This window comes from Parambassis ranga, chromosome 15 (assembly GCF_900634625.1).
Source record: "Parambassis ranga chromosome 15, fParRan2.1, whole genome shotgun sequence".
Taxonomy (NCBI): Eukaryota; Metazoa; Chordata; class Actinopteri; family Ambassidae; genus Parambassis; species Parambassis ranga.
Window position 1 is genome coordinate 19,177,225 of NC_041035.1, and position 23,252 is coordinate 19,200,476.

Below are 23,252 nucleotides of genomic sequence, written 5' to 3' on the forward strand. Positions count from 1 at the left end.
TTTAGCATTTACCGTTGTTATTTGCAAACACAATAATTAATTGTGCTTACACATGTTTTATGTTAATAATTCATGTCTTAGTGTCGATAAAACACAACTAAAAGTAAGTATATATTGTATATTTTTTTAAGAGTATAGAAAAACATCTAATACATTTAGACAATAGCATCAAAACTGTTAAGACTAAATGTTGGACCCGTTTGAACATGTTTACATTTTTTAACACTGATTTTTCTGCCAGACAAATCGAGAGAAGATTTACTGTTGGAGACTCTGTCCTGCGCAGGCGCAGCACACTCTCGCGAGATTTGGCTACACCGCTACAAACGTCCTAGCTAACTCGGTTTTGTAATGCTAACTATAGCTGCTAGCTGTGTAAATGTCTAATTTGAGCACAAAGGACACAAATATCAGTAATGTAACTATAACTTAGATATAAATTTTACTTTTGCGATGTACAAACTCACTGTGGAGACAGGAAGTATGTACAATTGTAGCTCATTTGCATAATAATTAATAGGTGTTATATATGTATATGCAAGTACACGTAAATATAGCCTGTAGTAATTAGCTAAGTTTAGATTTTAGTCAACAGTTTCAACTTTTTCTCCGTCAAGTCTGTATTATACTATACTATAATATATTAATCACAAATTGCCCGTGCTCTTATTGTGAAGGTGCAGCCCCCCTCCGGTGCTCGGCTGGTGTGTGGTGCCGCGGTGTTGACGCAGCTGAAGCCGGTGTGTGTGAAGCGCTGACAGGACGCTGGTTGGGGAGCAGCCGCCGCACAGAGCTCAGTGAAGTGTGTCTGCAGCAGCGAACACAACGCTGGATCACCCACACACAGAGGTGAGTGCTGGTGCTGCGGATCATTGCTGCGTGTAGATTCACTTACATTTAACATATGGGCACTTTAAAAAAAAAAAATCACATTAAACAGCTGACTGGATGTTATTATAGGATGATGCATTTCTAGCATCATATTCTGTGCGCTCCTTTTTGATCACACGAGCCATTTTATTATCAGTTTTTGCAGACTTTTGCAAAAAAAACAAAAAAAATCCGAGCTTCTGTGGGTCGGTGGGTTTTGATTTTGCGGCTCAGCTGCAGACACAGGCGCGTTGGCTTTGGGACAGTTGCTGCAGTAAAGACAAATCCATACAGTGGACAGCCGACCTTCCGTCTGTGCCGCACTCCTGAAACCTGAAAGCCCTTATTCTCCAATCAGGAGACTAAAGAGCTTCATCTTATATCCACACATTAATGATAAATGTTACTGTGCGGTTGTTTCTTTAAGTTGAGAGGCAGCAGTGCATCTTTACTCTTGTCATTGTGAGTCATAGGGAGCAGACCAGTGGCTACTCCACATGCATACAGTGAAGCTGTGACATCAGGACCGTGCACTTAATGGAATGCATATTATGCGGCATGGAGGTGTTAGGAATAGTTTATTAAACAGTATTTCATTTTGACATCCATCATGAGGCTGGAGTGAAGCCTTTGTCATTATTTATTCAGGGTTATTTTATTTGGGAGGACTGCTACTTATTTTCCTATTTATAATTTCATCATCACAGCTGTGTTGTGTGACTGCACAGTGTAAGTATTCTCTGCAGCTATTGACACAGAGGCACAAACTACAATATAGTCAAGCAGGCGCACAAGTGTGGACTTGGACACACAGACGAGGAATAAGACCTGTCTCCTCTTAACATACTAAATAGCCGACAGTGTCAACAAACATTTGCAGAAATAGTCCAACAAACATGCAGCTTAAACCCAGAGTCTGCTCTGGTTTATGGAGAAAAAGGGGTCACCGCACTCTTTACACAAAAAACTGTGACACTCCACAGATGTAAAGTCTCTTCCTGTGGGTTCATTCATAATTTTACTCCAAGGGGCCTGCGTAACATGACGCTAAACTCGCTTGATAAAATATTAACCCTAGCACAAATAATTCATCAAACTGCTTCAAGGACAGCGGCACAGCAGTCAGTGTGATGTGTCAAAATTTCAACTTATTTCCAAACATCCAGTTTGTTTCTTCTTCTGCTCTTATCATGGTGTTATCATGTGGTAACGCTGGACACGGTTAATAGAGATATGTGGTATGTTTGCATAAAAAGACAGGACATCCATTAGCTACACAGGTGTTGCATGCTTTTCAGGTTCAGCGGGATATTGACTCACCACACTCACAGAGTTTACAACATGTCAGCTGAGGAGTTGTAGATGTTTACACAGAGGCTTGTGTGATTGTGTGGAGCAGATACATCAGTCATGTTTGGTACCCGGCTGCTCAGCCAGGAACCATTTGTTCAGCCTGTCAGAGAGCACCCAAAACCTTGTGACCTTTAGCACATATGCGAGTCTATGTCTAGCTGTGTGATTTTACAGTAGCATTTACTAGCTCTCTATATGAAGAAGGAAGGTTTTGTTGTTTTGGGGGTGTTTTAATAACTTTCAGATGATCTCAGGGAGCAGAGTGCAGAGTAATGATGATGATGGGACCTGTTGGTATGAGCCCAGTACAGTTGTTAATATTTCATGATGCTTGTTCAGAGTCACGTTACACAGCTAGCCCTAGATTTGAGAAGAGCAAACCTGGGAAACATGAATCTCAAAACTGAATTTCAAAGATTTGCCAAAGCCAGCTGGCCTCAGTATCACACACACTTGTGTTGTTCCAAGATGATCTCCATGTGGTTTGGAAAGCTGACAGTGAGCTAGTCACAATACGTTTTATTTGTCCAATTAGCACATGGGTCGTGACAGACTTATTAGAATTGGCTTGCTTTGCCAAATACGTACTATACCCATCTGTTAAAGCTAAGTGTAGCACAAACATTTATGCCGCAAAATAATATAATGACATCTTTTCTCCTAAACTTCACTTATTAGCTAATGTTTATATGAGTATTTGTCTGTTCTGCGGCGACACTACTTGCAGAAAACAGCCTCGTCTTTAACTGTGAATAACGGATGACTTTGGATCAGACCGGATGTTTCAGCCAGACACCAGGTTTCTGTTTTCACTCCTTGTTAATGTTACAACAGGTTGCCTAGCAACCCCCTCCTCTCCTCTCCTCTCCTCAGCCTGCTTTCGCCGTCTCCTGCCATTGGCTGAAGTGGATGGTGAAGTGAAGTGTTATGCTTTTGGCTTTTCAAGGTCCGTGGCACAAAGAAGACCCCCCCCCCCCTTCCCGCATCATGGATGCATGTAAACAAGGCTGTGAAAAGACAATTTATGCTGTGGTGATGGATTTAAGCTGCACCCACTTCCAAAGCCACACCTCCACTGTTCTCCACCAGTGTTAAGCTGGTGGAAAACAACAGCAGTTGTCGGCAGACATTTTAATGAGAATCAACATATGTCCTCACTCATCATCATGGCAGGGAACAAAGCAGCATTATCAAGTGACAGTGATGTATTACAGGTTTATGAATCAGGCTCTACAAAATATAATCAACAGTAATATAAATCTGATAGATCAGTGCTGCCACCTGTGAGGCCAGACTGTTATTGATGGAGCTGCCCGTTGTGTTTGTTTCTGGGTGTGACGGGACAAGTCAGACACATTCCTGAAATAGATAGATGATGGGGGGGGGGACCCGGTGGAGTCCTGCTGCACGCTCATTTCACACGAGGATACCTTCATAGCACTTAGAATTGCTGGATTATCACATCGCTGTTTATATTCACATTTAGCTGCCATATCCTATGACTCAATTATCAAGTAGTCCTGTCACACAGGCGCTCAGAGAGTTATATTAGGGAACACACTCAGAGCTTCCAATCCATGTCGGAGTCAAAACATCCAGCAGAGATGAGGAAACGCTTTCAGCACTCTCTCAGACAATGATTTGAATTGTCATCACAGCTCACCTAATGTTCAGGCGCACCCCTTATCTAAGCCAGGAGGAATCTGTTGTGCGCAGCTGAGCTCATTATGTAGTTATGACATTAAATAAACATCGCGTGTGTCTTTTATTTACATTCCTAGTTTATTATCTCAAGGAATTTATCCTATTTTTCTTATTTTTTAACTTTTCACTCAACACTTACAAAAGTAAACTCTGTAAAAGTCCCCCAAGGAGACAACACAAAGCTACTTAAATATTCACTTCAGTGTTTATCTTTCCTGCGAGGCATGTGATCCAAGCTTTCTCACTCTTGGAGTGCAGCCTGGAGCCCTCGCTGTGAAGATGTATCACCCTGGGTAAACTGTCAGCTCACTGACATTCTTATTACGCTGGCTCTAAAAGCCTAGCAGGCATGTTATAAGCAGCAGTATGGATCCAAAAAACCAACTGCAAGTCCTCCTCAAGACCTTCACATGTACCAGCCAAGTGTTCCCTCTCCTCTGGGCCACGGTCAAGTCCAATAACTGTCTGGACTTCTCATGGACATGCTGGCAGGTCGTGGGCCCTTCCAAGCACTCAAGGACACATGTCTCATTGAGAAGAGAAAAGAACTTGCTCAGGAAATATTCTGGAAATCATTGAGTGTCTGTGTTCTGTGATACCTCATCAGCTGAGGTTCAACAAATTCGAAGACATAGAAGTCATGTCCAGATAAAGCTCCATCCGTTAACAACATGAGCATGTAATCCTGCTGCAAGGCCTATAATGGCTGTAGTGTATAAGTTACATACATTTCCTTTTATGCTGCAGTTGTTTGAAATGAACTTCAAATAGCTTCGGGTGAGGAATGTGTAGAATCCCAGGCTGCTGTCCAGTGTGGAAGCTGTTTATGGAAGAGAGCTGGGAGGGTGGAAGGGTAGGTGATGGTGGTGGTGGTGGGGAGGGGGGTGGCTCTTCTCAATTAGGGGGATAAGCTGCTGCTGTGGAGCGGCCCTTTCGAGCCATGTTTGGAGCTGTTTGGTGGGATCTACGCTCAGCGCTGGATAGCTTCTCCCCTCTCTGCCATTTGTTGACAAAGCAGAAGTCAAACGGCGTTACGTAACGGCCCTTTCTCTCTGTCCATAGTACAGCTGAGCGTGTGATGAGAGCTCTTTTGTGTGAACATAGCTCACTGTTAAGGCGGCCTCTGACTGTTTCACACAGACCCCCCCCCCCCCCCCCTACATCACGGTTCAAATTTGTACCAACCCGCTATTGTTTAGCTTTCAGAACAGAGCAGACAGAGGAAATCTGGAGACCGAGTCAGATGAAGTGGTGCATTTTCTGTCACTGTGCTGTAAGAGACTGCAACCAAAGCAGGGAGAGACCTAGCTCTGGACTGAAATCCATTCAAGTTAGACCAATATTATCTACTTTCTCTTTCCATTTTTCACCTCTGATCTGGAAGGTGGTCACATTACTTTAAATAAAAGTAATATTTTACATAATATAATTTCTTAAGAAATAGTCATTTTTAGTTTTTATACCCAATCTGCACTACATATATTTTGTGAGTCTGGACAGATGGATGTAAATTTGACAGACTGGTGAACAGCAAGGCTGTAATTGTAGTAAGTAATATTTGTTATATTTACAGACAAACCTTTTAAGGAAAGCGAGGTGCTTCTCCTCGTTACTCAAAGCTACACCACTCAACATCTGACATAAGCTGATAAACAACAAAACAAAGAGTTTTTCTCATAAGTAAATTACCGTTTCGATTAAACAAAATAATAATGAAGATATTTATTGCAGCCCACATACAGTTTTACAGGCTTAAATTACATCGTTAACATTGACAGAGGTGTCAGACGATGTGGTTGGTTGAGTCATCCAGTAGCAAATTCTCCAGCGGTCCGTCTTTCTCTCATCTGCTGGCTCTGAGCGATCATTCGGAGGGGGGGAGGAGGATTTTATATGATGGTCTGCACAGTTGTTGAGTGGGTGCCACATTCCCAGGTGGCATGTGGTGACAGGTTCATCTAGACACGCCTGTTGTCGAAAACAAACAGACCCCCTGCATAGCAAGGGGTCAAGGTCAATGCTGGGACCGTCCCGCCCACACGAGACCCTCAAAGCTGAGCCAGACAGCTCGCAGGGCTTCAGAGAGACCTGATGAACGTGGACTAAGGACTATCTGTGCACATCATCACGTAGGTACTGTAGATCTGTTGTGCTGCTTTGAAGGAGTCGTTTGCCTTTTGGGAGTTGTTGATTTGGAAAATATTTTAGTTACTCCACAGAGGGTTGAGGTGATTTATGTGTCTGTGTGTAGCGGTGGAGCAGAGAGATGCTAACAGGATGAATCATTTTGGCTTTTGTTGGCTTTTAGGGAACCACATAGGTTTCAGCTAAGGCTAAGTGTTTCACTGGCTTTTTCCCATGTCTGTGAATTTGTGTGAATTTGCCCAAAATGTGGTGAAGAATGTGGACTTTAAGCTTAACAAATCAAACAGGAGATCATTTGAACTTTTGACTTCTCACATGGACTCTTTATCTGTTGAACTTTGAACAGAAAGTGAGGTAATGTCACATCTGTTTTTACCTCACACACAAGTTGATGTGTCACTTCGGGGCATCTTACGTAATAAGGACTGGTGGTTGTTAAAGAGTCTCTTCCCTGGCCTGAGCTTTGCTCTCGTCTTTTTCACAGTGTGGATGGATGGTGTTCTTTGCCCAGCACTGCTCACAAGTGTCTTTTCCTAAAAAGGCCAGGGGGTGATCTCCGCTCCCATGTGTTTATACAGCGAAGTGAACGCTGCAAGCTGTCATCTTTACTTTCTCTGTCATATGCATCAAGTTCAAAGGCTCTCACCATCCTCTTTCTGCTGTGCAGCCACCATCTCGGGGTTCATCTGAGGATACAGCGGAAGCAGAGTTGAGATCAGTGTAAGCACTTCTCGAAGGAATTTCTGTTAATGGTTTTGGAAATGAGATCATGGATGTGCTGCCTCTGTGGGATGCAGGGGGGTCAGGAAGCAACTTGATTTCATTAAAGAGAGAGGGAAATAAATACACAGTATGTGATGCTCAGGGACGGCTCAGCTCCAAGATTGGAAGATGTTTTAAAAGGTTTTTATGCTTGGTGTCCCCAGGGACATGTTTGGAATCGCTCCCATTTTCCCTCATCCATTTAGGCCTATTTGTGGAACACAGTCTGTTCTGCAGGTCGGCTTATATACCGCCATGTATAAACACACACAAAGATACAATTATAATTATTATTGACATCATATAACGCAACCTAGATGGGCTCGTTTTTTTTTTAGTCTACAAAATACTGTTTTTGTGTGCATGCATGACTGAGTGCCTTTGTGTGTGTGTGTGTGTGTGTGTGTGTGTTGTCTTGACTTAATCAGCCTTACTCTTAGCTTTTTAAAAAGGGGACGTCTCCTAAATCAGCCTTGCTGGCAGAGCACAACGGGAGGCCCAGCAGGGAGATGGGAAGTGTTTCACAGCCACTTTTCTGGTGGCCTTGGTGTTGCCTCTGCATGCTCCACTGATGCAGCTCAGATTAACATATGTTTGTTCTCTGCAGCACACTTCCTTCTTGTCCTTAAAGGGGAACAGATAAAAAAAAATGTAAGCACATATGATCAGGGCCGTACTTCCTAACAAAGAAGTAAAGCTGTTAAAGGGGGGGGGGGTTTATTTTAGCTTTTAACAGTCACTGTTTAGTTTAAGATGGTTAACACTATCTATAATACAGACATCCATGCAGCATCAGTCAGATGAGATTTCATATCACACCTGAAGAAAATTCTCATTTAAAGTTATTAGATTTTACTACTTACATAGTTTTTTACTGATGCTATTGTAAATAATATCGACTGAATCTTGTGTGTTCTAGACGGTTGACTTGACATTCTCCGTCTTCCTGTCTGACTGTGTTGTATCTCATTTCAGTGTGTAACCCAACCATAGCAGCACCACCACAGTTTCATTAGCCGTATGAGGTCCCCGATTACAGCTATTCATTGCAGCAACTCTACTGTTTCTACAGTAGAAGCACTCTTTACCAATCAATGTGTGTAATATAGCTTCAGTGCTGCTTACGGTCTTCCAAATGAAATACACTGCATGCTTCAAGCCAACACTGCAGCAGAGCACTGGCCTGGTTATCAAACTTACCCCGCTGCACAGCTAATGTCAGACTCCATTTGAAGTGAAGTTTCTTGAGGAAGGGGAACAGAGCTGCAGAGATAACATACAGCAGCAGAAGCAGTGCATGCACAGATGGTGACACTGTTATGTTGCTCAGTTTGTTAGTATTCAATTACTGATCATTTAATGTCCTGTGGGTGACACAGTCGAGTGCACGTTACATGAGACACCTGTGCCTGTGTGGATTTTTCTCCACAGTTTACTGCAAGCGATGCAAGTTTTAAGTGAACATTTTATATTTGCCAGCCTTGTGATCATCAGACAGATTGACCAGCATTACCCAATGTCAGCTACTTGTGCAACAACCTAGTGCAATTCTCAATAGTGGTTTGAAGTAGAAGGTGGCACAGAGGTGCAGCAGTGAGCACTGGCAAACACACAGCAAGAAGGCTCCTGGTCTGAAGCTGGTTGGGGTCTTTCTGTATCTACATTGTCTCCAAAGACGATAACTGGGGGTTCTAATTTGGCCATAGTGGCTGTGGCCCTGCAACAGACTGGTAAACTGTTCAGGGTGTACCTTACCTCTTACCTATTGACAACTGGGATACGTTTATGAAAAAGGACGGATGGTTTGAAGTACAACAAAGCATCTTATCAGAATAACTTATCAGAATGCATTGATCTTTTGTCTTTTTTTCCTGCACTATGCTATAATCACAACCTCACCGTTTTGAATATTTGTCCTCCCTGTGTGTCTCCTCCAGGGCTCTCCAGCAGAGGGCAGTGTAAGACCAAGTGCAACTCCCAGTAAGCCAGCTCTCTTATAAGATACTTTGTAGTGCACTAAGTTACACTGTCTTTGCTAATAGTGGAGCACAAACGATGCCTAAGCCTTAACTATCTATAGACATCACATTGTTGATACACGTACACACTAATGTCTCTGTTTTAAAGCCCCCTCAGGTCCTCGAGCAGTCTGCACCGTCAGAATCACGCCTCTGACAACCATGAAAGGTTCTCCTGACCTGATTCCTGCTGCAGGTGATGTTTCCCTCATCAATCTTTCAGTGTCTACAACTACAGGACACCTCACACACTTCACATAGAAAACTTAAAAACACAGCTTCAGCTGCTCCACTTTCACCTCTGTGACAGTGTGACGATGGTAATTAGTTTCACAGGACGGTAGGATATTAATTTGATGGCCTGGTTCTTGATGTTCTATTTCAGTCATTCAGGGCATAGAGGTAGCAATAATTTGGATTCCCAGCAGCTCTGGGTGGATGCACCGTACGGATATAAGAGAATTTTTTTTAATGTTTTCAGATCTGGACCCGAGCAGAGTGTGCAAAGGGAAAGGAGTGGTGACGCTCAGGGCCACGCTCGTCCACATAGATGATGAGGGCTGCATCAGCAAGGAGCCAAATGTCATCACAACGCCAAGTAAGTCAGAGCGACTGCATACCACGGCTGTTTCATAACAGCTCTCCACATGATGAAAAACTATTTAGAGGACAGAAATAATGGCGCAGCTGTGAGGATGTAAATGTTGCTGTCATTTAAAAGACATTTCATCATCATCTTTAGTTGTAAAAATTCCACACATGCCTGTCAGTGTTGTGTTGAGATTATATAAGTCCGCACGTTTTGAAGCTGTGTTGCAGGATTCGCTCTGAAATCATGATAAAGGGCGATTGGTCATATTTTCATGTAAGTCAAAGAGCTCTTTTGTTGCGGCCTGCCCACGCTGCACTTTGGAGCAGGCGGTCTTGACTGTGGGCTTGTTTGTTGCGTAGAGCACATTGGAACTGCACTGGAGGCCGGCCAAGGCTTTCAGGGAGATGCTTTAATTGTTGAATATAAAGGCCATTGGAACAAACGGTCTTTGCAGCTCACTGAATGGCCACTTTGTTCTCATGACAAAGTTCAGAGATTGTGGGAGAATCTTTTTTTTTTCCTTTCCTTTCCTGGGGATATTAACAGCATGAAAACCACCAAGGAAAGCATTCACACCCTGCAGATTTAAAAGGAGATTTATTTGATCAGCAATTATCTGTTATGGTTTCACTGCTGAACGCTGTACGCACTGAAATGCTAAAGTTTTTAGCATTATCCTTGTTGCTCTGGCTGCAAAACTGAGAGAGTTCGGACTCTTTTTAGGTGGCTGGACAAGCCAGATTAATGGAGACGGCTCTAAAGCAGGATTGGCTGAGGGAGGCGGCAACAACCCAGCTGATTTACCTCCTGTAAACAACACTCAGTGCCAGGTACGTTTACTTCCACCACATTGAACACAAGATCTTTGGTTTTTACAATCATGAGCTGTTTGATGTCTTTTATTTCTACAGTGTATTTTTTTTTGTCGCTTTCAGACAAGGCAAGACATTCAGAACTGTATCACAACCAGCTCTGTTTACCCCTGTACTAGCACAGTTAACCCCACCATAGTCCTGCTGCAGCACAACAGAGGTGAGTGCACCTGTCTGACAGGTATCAAGAGGTTTGTTGCGTGCCATTTAATCAACCCTTCTGCTGCTCTTACTTAAGTCTTTAGTCTGTCCGTGGTCTATGTGCGCCGTCTTGTTCATGACTTTCACACATTTCACTGTCTTGTCCTTTTCTGTGTTTCTCTCACAACAGAGCAGAAAAAGCATCTTTCTCATTTGGAAGGTATGCATCAAGGGTGTCAGTGATGTCTAACAGATATTTGTCATTTCTTTGTCTGCTCGCACAAGCCCCAAGTTTTATTACAGACAATATTTCTTCTTCCTCGACTGAACCATTAGTCACCCTCCTACAGAAATGACACACCACATGTGTCTGATACAAGCACCATAAAGTAAAAGGTTTTTTTTTGCACCAGGCAGTGTATACACAATATTTGAACAAACGATGATATATATGTATATGATATATATATATATATATATATATATAAAAATATGTATTTATTTTTCTATCTTGTAGCTCTGCTTGCTTCTTGCTGTAAAGCAAATCTTGGGCACAATATAAATTGATTTTCGAGTTAGATGGTACATTGTCTCCACTGTAGTTCATTCTTTGAGGCCATGTGCTTTATTTTTAGGCAGCAGGTGTGATCTGCGTCATGGTTTATAGTGTATGTATTTACAGTATACCGTTACCATGTCACAAAACACAAAAAAACTGCACATTTGCACAGGATATATTTATTTGTGATACTGCACAGTGCAGTGCATTTCTTTTTTTCTTTTTGCCAGCAAGTAGCGCCATACACCAGTGAGTGCACTGGAGGCAATGTGGGTAAAGTGCCTTGCCCAAGGACACACAACAATGACTAGGGAGGAGTTGGGATCGAACCACCAACCTTCCGGTCATTGGACAACCCTGCTCTACCACTGAGCCACTGCTGCCCATTTCTGTACAGTTCAATTAAAATAATAATGACAAAATCATAAGATATAACAAATAAAGTCAGTCTGCATCAAACAGACTCTCCATTTAGCTTAATATCACCAGTTGTGTTTATGGTATTAATAATGAATTTATGGCTAGCTAAGCCCTATTATGCTGCTTTTGTGTGTCTCTACACACTACTCTTATGGCAGACTTGTTGAACAGGTGGATGACAGCAGCTGTAACAGCATTAAACAATACATGGAAACTTGTTGTTTATTTTTCACATCTGCTCTGTGTCTGTCATGTTTTTTTATTTTGTCTTTTTGTTTTCATTGTGCTTCACAGACCCAACCCCAGAGAGGGATAAAAGCCCTGATCCTGGGAGAGATTCGGTCAGTCCAGTCCCTGATATGGATGGAAAGAGACTGCGGCTATCACTGCACTCCCCTGTCCACAGTCCTGTCAACAAGCCCATTGTGCCTGTGCGGGTGAGCAACAGAAAACATCTGTCAAATGAAGACTAATCTACTCACAGTGGATACATGAGTCAAGCAACCAGTATTCCTTTTTAAACACTGTTGTTGTTTGTTTATTTTTATATTATATTTTGGGATGCTGTCATTGTTTCACTGTGTCAGAAAGTTTTTTAAACCCACTCACTAAAAAGTTTCCATATTTTAATTTCAGAACACTGAGAAGTCCAAAGACTGGTATAAGACAATGTTCAAACAGATACACAGAATACCAGGTAAGTCTGTTTATTTTTTGTTTTTATGTTCAATCATTTGTTTCCTGTTGTGTTTACTGTCCTACACCTTTGTTTGTGTGTGTGTGTGTTTTTATACATGTCCCTATGTGTTTTATCACGCTGTCCTCTGTCTCTTCATCACCGCTCTCAGAGCCTCTTGAGGAAAACCCTTACCGCCCCACCTACATTTTCCCTGAGAACTATGACATTCAGATGAAATCAAAAGGTATCTGATGGCTGTGACTCTCGCTCTCGTTGGCTTTACTAATCCGCCGCCATCTTAAGTTCTCTCACATACTTTGATCTGTGAAAAATGACACACAGTGAAGCTGCACAAAGTATTTGAGAGGCTTTAACCAGACCTTTTCTAGAGTTCATTCTACACTAGAGAACTGCTACTACCTTAAATTTTACATGCACTGCAGGTTTTGTGCAGTCTTCCTTAAACTCAGGATAACATATGTAGTCATTTCTGTCTGGTCATAGATGATTTTAACAGCATGCTCTCCCCACTGCTACTAAATGTTCCAGGAAGAGAGGAAGCACTGATGAACCTAAACACAATGACTGTTGTCTGTGAAGACTCTTATTCATCCAGGTTATATGTAGGTTATATGTTTCACATTGAGGCAACTGGACCCAGAGCGTAGTTTTCTGAGGACATTTCACCACTTCCCTAAATGGCTTCGTCAGTTTTTCTTCAGAATAATTATGATTATTCTTGCATAATGAACTCTTCTCAGAATTGATGTCCGGCACCCTCCAAGCCATGCCTTAAAAGCTGTTATTAAAGGGATAGTCCACCAATTTTGCATGTCTTTTGATGCATCTTGGCTGAGGGACATTAAAAACTCAAAACAAGGGGTTAAAAAGTCTTCCTCCCAGCTTTATGGGTACTTAAAGAAAACATTTTCAGCATGTGTGGCCCGTTGTAGTTTACTTCTGGACAGTGGGATACAGCAGAAGGAAGAGTGGTCAGTGTGAGGCAGGTGGAGCTGGCCTGGAGCTGGATGGGAAGATGGGAGTGCTGGATACAAACTTGACAATCCCTAAAAGAAACCATATTACGCTGAACAAAATGACCTGTATGTACAGTTTCTATCAATACTTTGATGACTTGTTGATGCACGAAGCCTTCAGGCGTCATTTTCCTTTCACTTCACAGACTTCATGTTAACCAACTTAATATTTACCTTTTTAACAATCCTGCTCCAAAGCATGATCAGTCTCGTAGCTTAGATGTAGTACACTGTTGGAACCACTAGGTGCTGCTGCTGTCCTGCATTGAGGTTGTGTTTCATCATGGCACACAACCCTTTGGTCTGACTGTTTCATAATAAGCTTCAGTAATTCATGGTTCATGGTTTTGCGCAGGCCCTGCTCCACACTTCTATGTGTAGCTGATATCTCTCAGAAAATATGTAACTGAAACAGAGGCCACTCTGAGTGCGGCGGCTGTGGCCTCTGCTTTGGAGTGCATTACACATTCAGAGCCTTGATGCTCATCGATGCTTGGATTCCTTTTTTTAGCTCAGTAATGCTTCCCGTAAAAGGGCTTTGATTTGCCTGTATTTGATGAACCTGTGAAGCTAATGGAAGCAGTGAGAGAGCCAGAAAAAAACACAGGAAAACAGTGTTAATGCCTTCTAAATTATTTACTATGGTGATATAGTTGTTGTGTTCTGAGTTAGGTTGGTGTAAAGGTGATGATAAAAGTCTTCTTCTGCTCTTTCAGATGATGTTCACACACCCTTTGGATACTTAGAAGATGGTGAGTTTGTTCTTCTTCAACAATACATCATTCAGCATCATATCTCCCTCTTATGGCCGGTTTACACTGTGCGATTTTGGGCTGTCACAGACGAAAGACGAGCATCGTAGGAGAGGTTCCACGATGACTTGACGTCGTACCAGAGTTTATTAGATTCACGTCACATAGTGCGCCATGCAATGGTCTTGTAAGATTGATCAAATTCGCACAGTATAGAGAGGCCATTAAACAGTGATACAGTTCATTGTCATGATGCTGCTGATGATGCTGATGCTATGCATGTGCCGGTTTTCAGTGAAACTTGTCCCACGCTCAAAAAGCGACAACGTGGTCGATTCGAGAGGACGGTCGATGCCGGTGCCTACACGGTCCTCTTCCCTCAGACCCTCTGCCAAAAGGTCAGCATCCTCCACCTGCTGCTCCAACTGTGCTTATGGTGTTTAATAGTAATGAGAGACAGTGTTTCCATATGTAGAGCACGAAGGTTCAAAGCAAAAAGGAAAACTACAGATTATTTTCTTCCTTGTGGCCTTCACCACTGTGTCCTCCAGTTTTGATTAGTCGTACCCTCTCCACACACACACACACACACACACACCTCAGCACTGACACAGGAGGATCTCCTCTCAGAGAAATGAGTGATGGAGTGATGAAGGAGGACAGCTGATGGAGGATAAACTGTTGCCACAAAAGCTGCAGATGACATGTGAAGGACTGACCTTCCTCAGTGGTTATAGATGAAGTGTTGCATTCCTAAAGGCGTCTTTATCAGTGTTACTAACAAATGGTGCGTAAGAAATTCTTCTTGGATGTTTTTTTGTTATTATTATTATTATTATTATTATTTATACCTTTGTTTGGTTTGAATAGTGATTTGTTTAGCCTTGCCTGTCTGTTAGGAAATTCTCCTGGGAAATGCCGCGGTCTGTTTTTTGTCTAGTCTGGTTTACCTGATCAAATTACTGATTTGGCTCCACTGTGGATTTGATTTTCTGTCAAATCATCATTAGCGGAATAGAGAGCGAGAGAGAGAGAGAGAGCAGGCATAATGAGGGCAGACGTCATATTTAAATAAATAAAAAAAAATCTTGGCCTCTGCTGGTTGCCATGGAGACCTCTTGATAAGGATTGGCTCTCTTCAATCCTACAACCCCACCCCTCTCTTACACTCGCCTCTCCACAGGAATGAGTGGGAGCCCCCGGATAAAAAGGTAGACACCAGGAAGTACCGCGCTGAGCCCAAGAGCATCTTTGAGTACGAGCCGGGGAAATCGTCGGTGCTGAAGCTGGAGAGAACGGTATGCTGTCTGTCTGCCTGCCTGCCTGCCTCTTCCTCTCTGTGTGTTTCTCTCTCTATCTATCTATCTGTCTTTCTGTATTCATGATGTGTGAGCTGTCCCACACTCCACCCCTCATCCACCAGCACCACCTCTGTATCTAAGCTCCTGGGTGGCAGCTTCACTAACAGCTCGGAAGGCGACGTATGTGTAGCCACCACATTCCGTAAAGGGTGTCTTGTTGCGGTGACAGACAATCCCGCTTGCGGAGGGAGGGGGGGGGGTGGCGGGAGTGGCGGCGGCGGCGGCAAGAGTATCACTTACAAGGATAGCCATTGTCGTTCTGTCTTCAATTTAAGGTTACTGGCCTGAATCAGCTCGTGGTGAGAGGATCCCTGCACAGACACAAAACATGGATCCTGGAGGGAGTGTGATGCTCTTGCTTACTTTCATTTATAGGCTTGACAGATCGTGGTGAATCAAATGATGCAGCATTATTCAGTATCCTTCTTGTGCGTTTAGATTTCACGTTACATAATAGAGGAAATGAGCGTATTTAGTATTGTGATAAAGTAGTTCGTTGGTTATGTAATTACTGCTTCATTGATGCCCAGTTACATCAGGCTTGTGAATGCTGTGAGCCTGATCCCAGTGCCAAGAGACGCACTCATTACTGGTTACCCCTATTGTTTAGAAGACCCCTGTAAAATAATGAATGATGAAGAAGCTGAGTTATGATAGAGAGGGAAGTCCTTGTTGTTGTGGCCATTTTCTGTTTACTCTGCGGGTCTCAAATTTGCACTTATTCACCAAAATACTTCTTTTAAAGATGTTTTGTTGCTCATCACTTGTACACTACACTTTCATTAGCAGCACTACATGTGTAAATAGATCAATTTATATTATTTGTGTGTATTTTTATTTAATTCCATATGACATCTTGATTGCTGAAAGTGTTTCTTCCATCCATCTTTCTTCTGCTGCATCACCATAAAGTTTAATTAGAGGTGAAAGAGGAGTGTTTTATCACAGTGTTTTCTGACGTATGGATTTTTTTTTTCAGTAAACATATGCCTGTATGTTTTTGATGAGAAGATGGACATCTGTCTCACTAGATGTAGCATCAATCATGTGGCTTAGCTTAGCATAAAGACCTGAAATAGAGCGAAACATTTTTTCCCACTTGCACTTGACACGTTTAATCTTATGAAGTGAAAAACCACAAAAATGCCATGTGCTGTACTACGTCTTCGCTATGAGCAGTGACTTCCTGGGGGTTTCACCTGAGTGTACATTGACAAGAAGACAGATGAGATATTATGCATTAATTAGTGCGCTCAAGAGGTGTGGACAAGGGGATTTTGTTACTGTTCGACTAAGCCAGGCTAGCTAGTTCAAGTTTTTATGCTAAGCTAAGTAGGTACAGACTTCTCCATACATTTCTAAAACCTCAAACTACAACTTCTACATGAACACCAGTAGAACTGCTGATAATTTTTTTTATTGTTGGCTCACCTGAAAATGTCTGATGGGCTCATTACCTTGGTGTGATTATGCTGTGCTGTCTGAACTGTCTTCTCTTTGTCTTTCTCCTCCTCTTCTCATTGCCATGCCCCTAGACTCAGGATGTAAGTCCAGAAGATATAGATTTAGAGAATGAGCCTTGGTATAAATTCTTTTCAGAGATGGAGTTTGACAAAGCGGTAAGTGGTCGCTGTCTTCAGACTGACAGCATATTGTATTTTATTGCATGTGATAACATCCATGTTCAAATAATGTGTCTGTCTATAAGGACTACTTCAGTTTCCTCGCCCCCTTATCTTCCAGTAGCAAAATGAATATTTTTCTAAAAGGTCCCACATACATTTGTTTCCTCTTTTACTAAATTTACTGTCCTGTTTCCTGTGAATGAGACCAACAACAACTTATCCACTCATCATCCTCTTGTTTTCTTTAAACCTCTGCAGTTTCCAGGATGTGTATCTGCTGCCATTCAGTTTTAAAGGCTTTAGTCCCAGTTGGTGTCTCAAATCGTCAACTGCAGTCTATTTTTGTCCCGTTTTCAAAAACAAGCTCTCAGCATTTTATTGTGCATCTGTGAAGCCGAGTGAGAACCACCAGCTCAGGCAACAGAGAGCTGCCTGACACTTCCTCCCTGAGCAGTTTAGATAATTTAATAAGGTTGATTATTGATCAGTGTGTTACAGTGGCAGAATCTTCCCTGCTGTTAAGCAGGAAACACGTAGTTTTGTTCATGTTGGCGTGCCACATATCTACATATCATGAGCTGGAGGCCTGTACTGCATGATTCATCCAGAACTCAATCCACACTTAGAGAGTCTGCAGTCCACGCGAGCATCAGGCTCCAGGATAATCCCAGGCACTTGAAATAATAATAATTGCCGTCTGTCTATCTGGTATATTTACCAAAATATCCAAAGAGGTGCAGGCATGTTGAAGCGGTATACAGTGTCATGACGAATCTGTGCCTGCGGGGCCTAAGTTGGCACCAGACAAAGTGTGGCACCAGCCGCCCACAAACAGATGTTGATTCTCCTCGCTCAGTGTCAGTTAGAGCCACACTGCCACACCCTGGATCATATGAGGTGGCACCACTGGCTACAACATGAGGTAATGTCCAAGCATCAGCCAGGCGCAGAAGCACATTCCCTACCCTGTTCCGGGGTAGAGTATATATGCAGAGGAGGTTTAGTGGTGGAGGCGGCCGACTCCTGTCTCATGGCAGCCTGGATGTTTGCCAGATGAGCTCGGCTTGATGACTGGGTCCTGTTTAATGTCAAAGTCACTTCTAAAGCTGCACCTGGTATGTGCAGTATTTGACCTTAAGGCTCAGCCAGACACACCGGCTCATTGCAGTTTGATTGACATATCAGAAATCACTTGGTACTTCCAATGATAGGCAGAAATGACAACGCTAAAAGGGTGACTATGGAGGTCAGGTTCTGAGGAGAACCACTTATACTAATGAAATACCAAGAGGAAACATCTGTGACAGTGATAAAGTTTGTCTGATTCCTTTGATCCACGTCTTTAAAATAGTTTTTTCATAGTTTCACGCAGCTAATTGTCAAATTAATGCCCACAATAATCTGCAGTACTGTGTTATTTTTGCAGCTCCTTCTCAAATAATCATTACGTGTCCACTAGTAGCGACTTGTTGTCACCTAATAGCCTCTCAGTGTGAGTGACGCTTGTGTATAATCGCAGTAATGGTCCTCGTAATTAATATAAACATACGTCGTAGGTTTAAGAGGAGTTGAAAACCTGTCCAGTGACAGTTATGGTCAAACATTAGCTCATTGATATACATGGCTAGCTGGAGCTGGAATTCCACACATATCTATGGTCATGAAGAGCGTTTCGGCCCCCTACAACCGACCGAGTGACTCCATCTGTGGAGCGTATACTGACGTGGGGGCTGCTGCCACTGTGTCTCAGTGCTGAGTTACACAGAGCCTCCCCAGCCACCTGACATATTCTAAAGGAGGCAACTGTATAAGCCTGCCAGCTCATTGTGCTTTCATATTTAACCTCTGTTATACACTTAACCTTTACCTTTAAGCATTTAGTGCAGACGAGATGAGAGGCGCGCCTGGCTATAACAGGCCCCTCACACTGGGGGAGCTGTTTGTTTTCATGAGAACATATCAACACAAATAAGGCCCTGGAAAGAATGGGATTCGTGTTACCATGACCCACTCATGATCGCTATTTTGAATATGAACGTGGCACAGAAGAGTCTAAGCTCTGAGTAACCGGGGACACCTGTTAGGAAACATGCACATGAAATTCTGCAGAAACACTGTCATCGTGCGTTCCACTGACTCACAGAGGCCTTCGCTCTGAATGTCCATATACAGCTTTGGACCCTTCACACTGTGACAGCGTTAAGCATACTGTTTCATCCATCATGTGTGTGTCTCTCTGCTGGATACACAAAGCCAGTTTTAGCCACCCTTCCTCTATTGCCAGTTTTTATTTGTAGCTGTCACAGTGACATTAGGAGATATCATTAGTTTAAAATTGAGCTCTTTTTTTTGTCCAGAGAAAAGTTCACATAAACTGACACTAATCAGGCATCTTGTAAATAACCAGATTAAGATTCCATTCCTTTACTCCAGATAAGCCTTCCATGCTTGTTTCCTGTTTACTTTCCACTGATGCTGTATGTGTATAAGCCCAATTACCCAGGGGTGTCAGAGGACGCTATCTTCTCCTGCCGATATCAGATTTGAGGTGGCGGTGGTGGTGGGGGTACAAGATGTGGCTGAGCAAAAGGAAGAGGCGCAGATTATTCATTGACACTCTGGGTGTTCTCCGAGCCAACATGGAACATTTGGCTTTATAAATAGATCCGACTACAGACCTGCCAGGCTGATGTTCTGTTCTTATAAAGATAGGCACTTATTCTGAAAGGTTATTAATGATCATTCTGCCCTGGCAACTAAGTGGAAAGGCATGTTGTGGCAAATGAGCTGCTCAGAATGTTCCCTGTCTGGTCATTGGTGTGGGAAGCGGAGGCTTGGCCGTGCCGTGGGGAAGTGGATGCGGTATTAACAGCAGGGCCAGGCTGGCTGGGATGGGGATTGTGCAATCGTATTTGCAAACAACACTTGTGCTCTTATTCATAGTGCCCGTGTCACGTCTGTTATTTTTACCTGCTGTGACGTCTGAGAAGAGGAAAGCAACAGTAACAGTGGGCTAAAATTAGTCGGCTCTAAACCATTCAAATTGCTGCGGGTGCTGAATGAATGACGGCCCCTGTGTTTTGGAGATAATGTCTGCTCCTATATAACAACCATACTTACTCCTTAAAACCATTATTTACTCATTTTGTGCTCACAGTTTCGTCCTTTTATTCTTTCTTTTGTTTTGTGCTCATTATTATGTTTCCATAATCATGTATTTAATTTGTCGGTACACATTTGTGTCTGTTTTGACAACTGTGTAAGAAGAGAGAGAGAGAGAGAGAGAATATTGAGTGTGTGTAATTCGGCCTCCTTGCACCACCAGCTGGTTAATTGTCTCCTGGTCTGGTCCAGTGGTAATGAGAGTGACTCAATACCAGACAAAAGAGATGGCTTCACAGGGAGACAGCAGCTCATTGGCTGAGCCTGTGACAGCCCCCCTCCCCGCATGGGCGCCCCCTGACCGATGCACGCCTACCCTCCTCCCACCCCCTCCGTTCCCTTCCACTCTCTTTACTGCCGCTTGTTTTCTCCAACTTGCATGCAGGCCAAAACACACGCTTACTGCTCCATGCCAAGCCCAGTCTAGAGCAGCTCAGAACCCCCCCGTGTGCTGGAGAAAGAAACCCAGAGCAGCGAGTGAACAGCAGAGAGGAGAACGAAGACAGAATCTGGCCGTAGCTAATGCTCCTGCCTCTGTTCTAGCTGGAGGAGACCTTCCTGTGGATCTATCAATGACTTCTTTGTTTGGTTTGTTGCAGAGTGCCCCCTCTTTCAGCCCCCTGGAAACAGCCTCCGACCTGCAGCAGTAGTAAGTCCATGCCTCTCCTTCTTTTTTTGAATAACTGTGTTTAATGTGTTCCTTCAGCCTTTTTAGCATGCGGATGATTATTTAGGTTTTGTTTGGGAATAAATATCATTGGGAGATTTCTCCACCCTTGTAGAGCCTTTACCGCCTACGGCGAGGGAACTCCTGCTTCCTGAGGAGATCTTAAGGCAAAAAGCTAGCAGAACAGTGTGTCCTCTGTCTGTGTTTCGTTTTTTAGGGGGGTTGGTGGTTGTAGTGTGGCGACATAGCTGCTGTGTGGTTGATTTATTTAAAGACAGGCAACCTGGATGTCACTGGGATAGAGGGAACTCGCCCAGCTGCTGCATAACTCAAAAACCGTTATCTCCTTCTGACGGTGTGTGCACACAACTATGACAGGCTACTGCATGATGAAAGATGATGCTAGGTCATAAAGTTTACCAGGCTATTGATCTTCTTTTTTTTTTTTTTTTTTAAAGATTGACATCCTCTATTTCTGCTTGTGTAATAAAATGCAAGGAATTTAAGTCTGTCTTCCGCTTGCAGTCTTGTAAAAATAAACTTCTCCCTCCATTTCTGCTGTAACCATTAGATCATCCCAGTAGTTTTTAATCCATTGATTTGATTTGATAGGAAGACACCCTACATTTTTCTAAGGAAGCCTCAGCTCATAAACTGACTTCCTTCTTGTGTTTATGGAACATGTGTGTGTTAGAAATCGGAGACACTTTGAGGAACTTCCTTGTAAAGATCATATTTTGTTGTAAATCAAAAACATGTGTGTGTCCTGTTTTTTTAAGACAGCACAGCCTTTGTGCGCGCGTGATTGTTATATTGTTAGAAACGCACAAAAATAACATTAAGAGCTGTATACAGTCAGTGAAAGGATCAGATAAAGTGATAAACCCCGAGCCTACAGTCGCTGCTTCTCTCTCATGCATTTCATTTCAGCAGAACCTTCCCTAGAGATGGCTTCTGTACTGTACATTTCCGGTACAGCTTTTATGTGAATTCTTCCAAGTAACATGGAGCTAACATTGGTTTTATTGCATCTCTACAGTCAGCAGTGCACATATGTTTCCCCTAACAGGTATGAAAGAGCTTCTTTCTGAGGTAGTGAACAAAAAGAATAATGTGTCCATACATTTGCATATAAAAGTCAACACTGCAGATGTTAAACACACTCTGGAAAATATGCTCCTCTTTTTCCTAGTATGTGTTTCTAGCCTGTGAAGCAGAGTAAACCCGAGAGTTGTACAGGTGCATGGCAGCAACTGATGCACCATGTGGGAATGTTCAGGGAATATTTATAGAAATCTGTCCTGCTGGCCTCTGTGGAATGCTAAGATATCTGTTGTAGCCAGTGCCTTCTCTCAACATCAGCCTCCAAATTCTGCACTTTCTTTCTCAAGTTTATCTTTTTTTTCTGTCTCTTAATTATTTTGGTTCCCACAAGTCTTGAAAAAGACAGGAATTACCTCAAGATATGCTGAATAAGAACCATATGACAGCTCATTAACCAATTTGTGTGCCTGTTTATCATAAAAACATGTACTCAGCTGAATCGGGTTTCATTAGCTGTCTGCGCTCTCCTCATTTTTTTTTGTCTAGCTCCTCGAGCAAGTCTGGACGCAGCGAGGTGGAGACGGACAGGGGATCTTCCACGAGTGAGCCCGCGGCTCCAGAATGCGACCGCCATGTTTACAAGAGCGTCCTGGAGGGCGGTGACATTCCCTTACAAGGTCTACGCGCTCTAAACAAGCGTCATGGCAGCTCCTCCTCCTCTAAAGGTAGGATCTCACCTACTTTATGTATGCGTTCAGTAAAAAGGCAGGTATATGTGTGTGTGTGTGTGTGTGTGTGTGTGTGTGTGTGTGTGACGTGGTAGCCAGTACAGCAGGCCATTAAAGGCCTTCCCTGCTGAGACAGAACCAATGAGTTCCAGACACTGATGTTGGACGGCTCAGACCGTCAGACAGGGATACATGTGTTTCTCTTTACCTTTCTGTTGGAGTTCACACCTTTTCTTTGCTCCCAAACTTCGCAGCATCGGCCAATCACATCACAGCATTCATTCCCCCAGCAACTTTTGATTTATTATTGATGCCATGCATGTTTTCATCAAACGTGTACTGGCCATCTGCTTTGGAAAACTTAGGGAGGGCGTGAGGTTGTCCTGTTAAGTCAATGGAAGCTAACCTTGGGGACTTTTTCCCCCTCCTCTTGCTCCAGTTGTGAGCCGCCAGTCGCTAGGCAGGCTTAGGGCAAGACTCCAGACTGTTCCGGTGCCAGGGAGCAGAGGGCCAAAGAGGAGGGGATGGATGAGGAGGTACAAGAGCGATAAACAGAGCTCTAGCTCTTCACAACTCAGCTAGACAGGGCTGAGATAAACAGGAGGGACACAGAGGGTGGGCAGGCATGAGGAAGTCAGCTGTCAGTGTGAGGTCAGGGGCTGGAATGCCTGCGCACATGGCCGGGGAGAGAAGCGCTGGGGGAGGAGAGAGAGAAGATGTAAGGAAGGGAAAGGAAGGGACAGTGTGACCCAGTACATGTC

At 43.2% G+C, this 23,252-nt stretch overlaps 1 protein-coding gene across 9 annotated transcripts in view; it reads left to right on the forward strand.

The window, feature by feature from the left end:
- The first annotated feature begins 757 nt into the window (after positions 1-757).
- The window catches only part of sorbs1 (sorbin and SH3 domain containing 1), a 33,446-nt gene continuing 10,951 nt past the window's right edge, over positions 758-23,252 (forward strand). For 2 of the 9 annotated variants that reach the window (XM_028423640.1, XM_028423641.1), the window contains exons 1-16: positions 5,975-6,060; positions 8,772-8,814; positions 8,962-9,048; positions 9,334-9,450; positions 10,168-10,274; positions 10,380-10,476; positions 10,648-10,677; positions 11,731-11,873; positions 12,073-12,133; positions 12,285-12,359; positions 13,869-13,904; positions 14,200-14,302; positions 15,088-15,202; positions 16,801-16,884; positions 20,652-20,701; positions 22,310-22,488. In XM_028423640.1, coding sequence (XP_028279441.1) covers positions 9,015-9,048; positions 9,334-9,450; positions 10,168-10,274; positions 10,380-10,476; positions 10,648-10,677; positions 11,731-11,873; positions 12,073-12,133; positions 12,285-12,359; positions 13,869-13,904; positions 14,200-14,302; positions 15,088-15,202; positions 16,801-16,884; positions 20,652-20,701; positions 22,310-22,488 — 1,231 coding nt within the window. In that variant the 5' untranslated portion in view covers positions 5,975-6,060; positions 8,772-8,814; positions 8,962-9,014. Of the gene's footprint in view, positions 850-5,969; positions 6,061-8,771; positions 8,815-8,961; positions 9,049-9,333; positions 9,451-10,167; positions 10,275-10,379; positions 10,477-10,647; positions 10,678-11,730; positions 11,874-12,072; positions 12,134-12,284; positions 12,360-13,868; positions 13,905-14,199; positions 14,303-15,087; positions 15,203-16,800; positions 16,885-20,651; positions 20,702-22,309; positions 22,489-23,252 lie in introns of those variants that run through there. The other 7 variants (XM_028423636.1, XM_028423643.1, XM_028423642.1 and 4 more) reach the window with 7 other exon arrangements.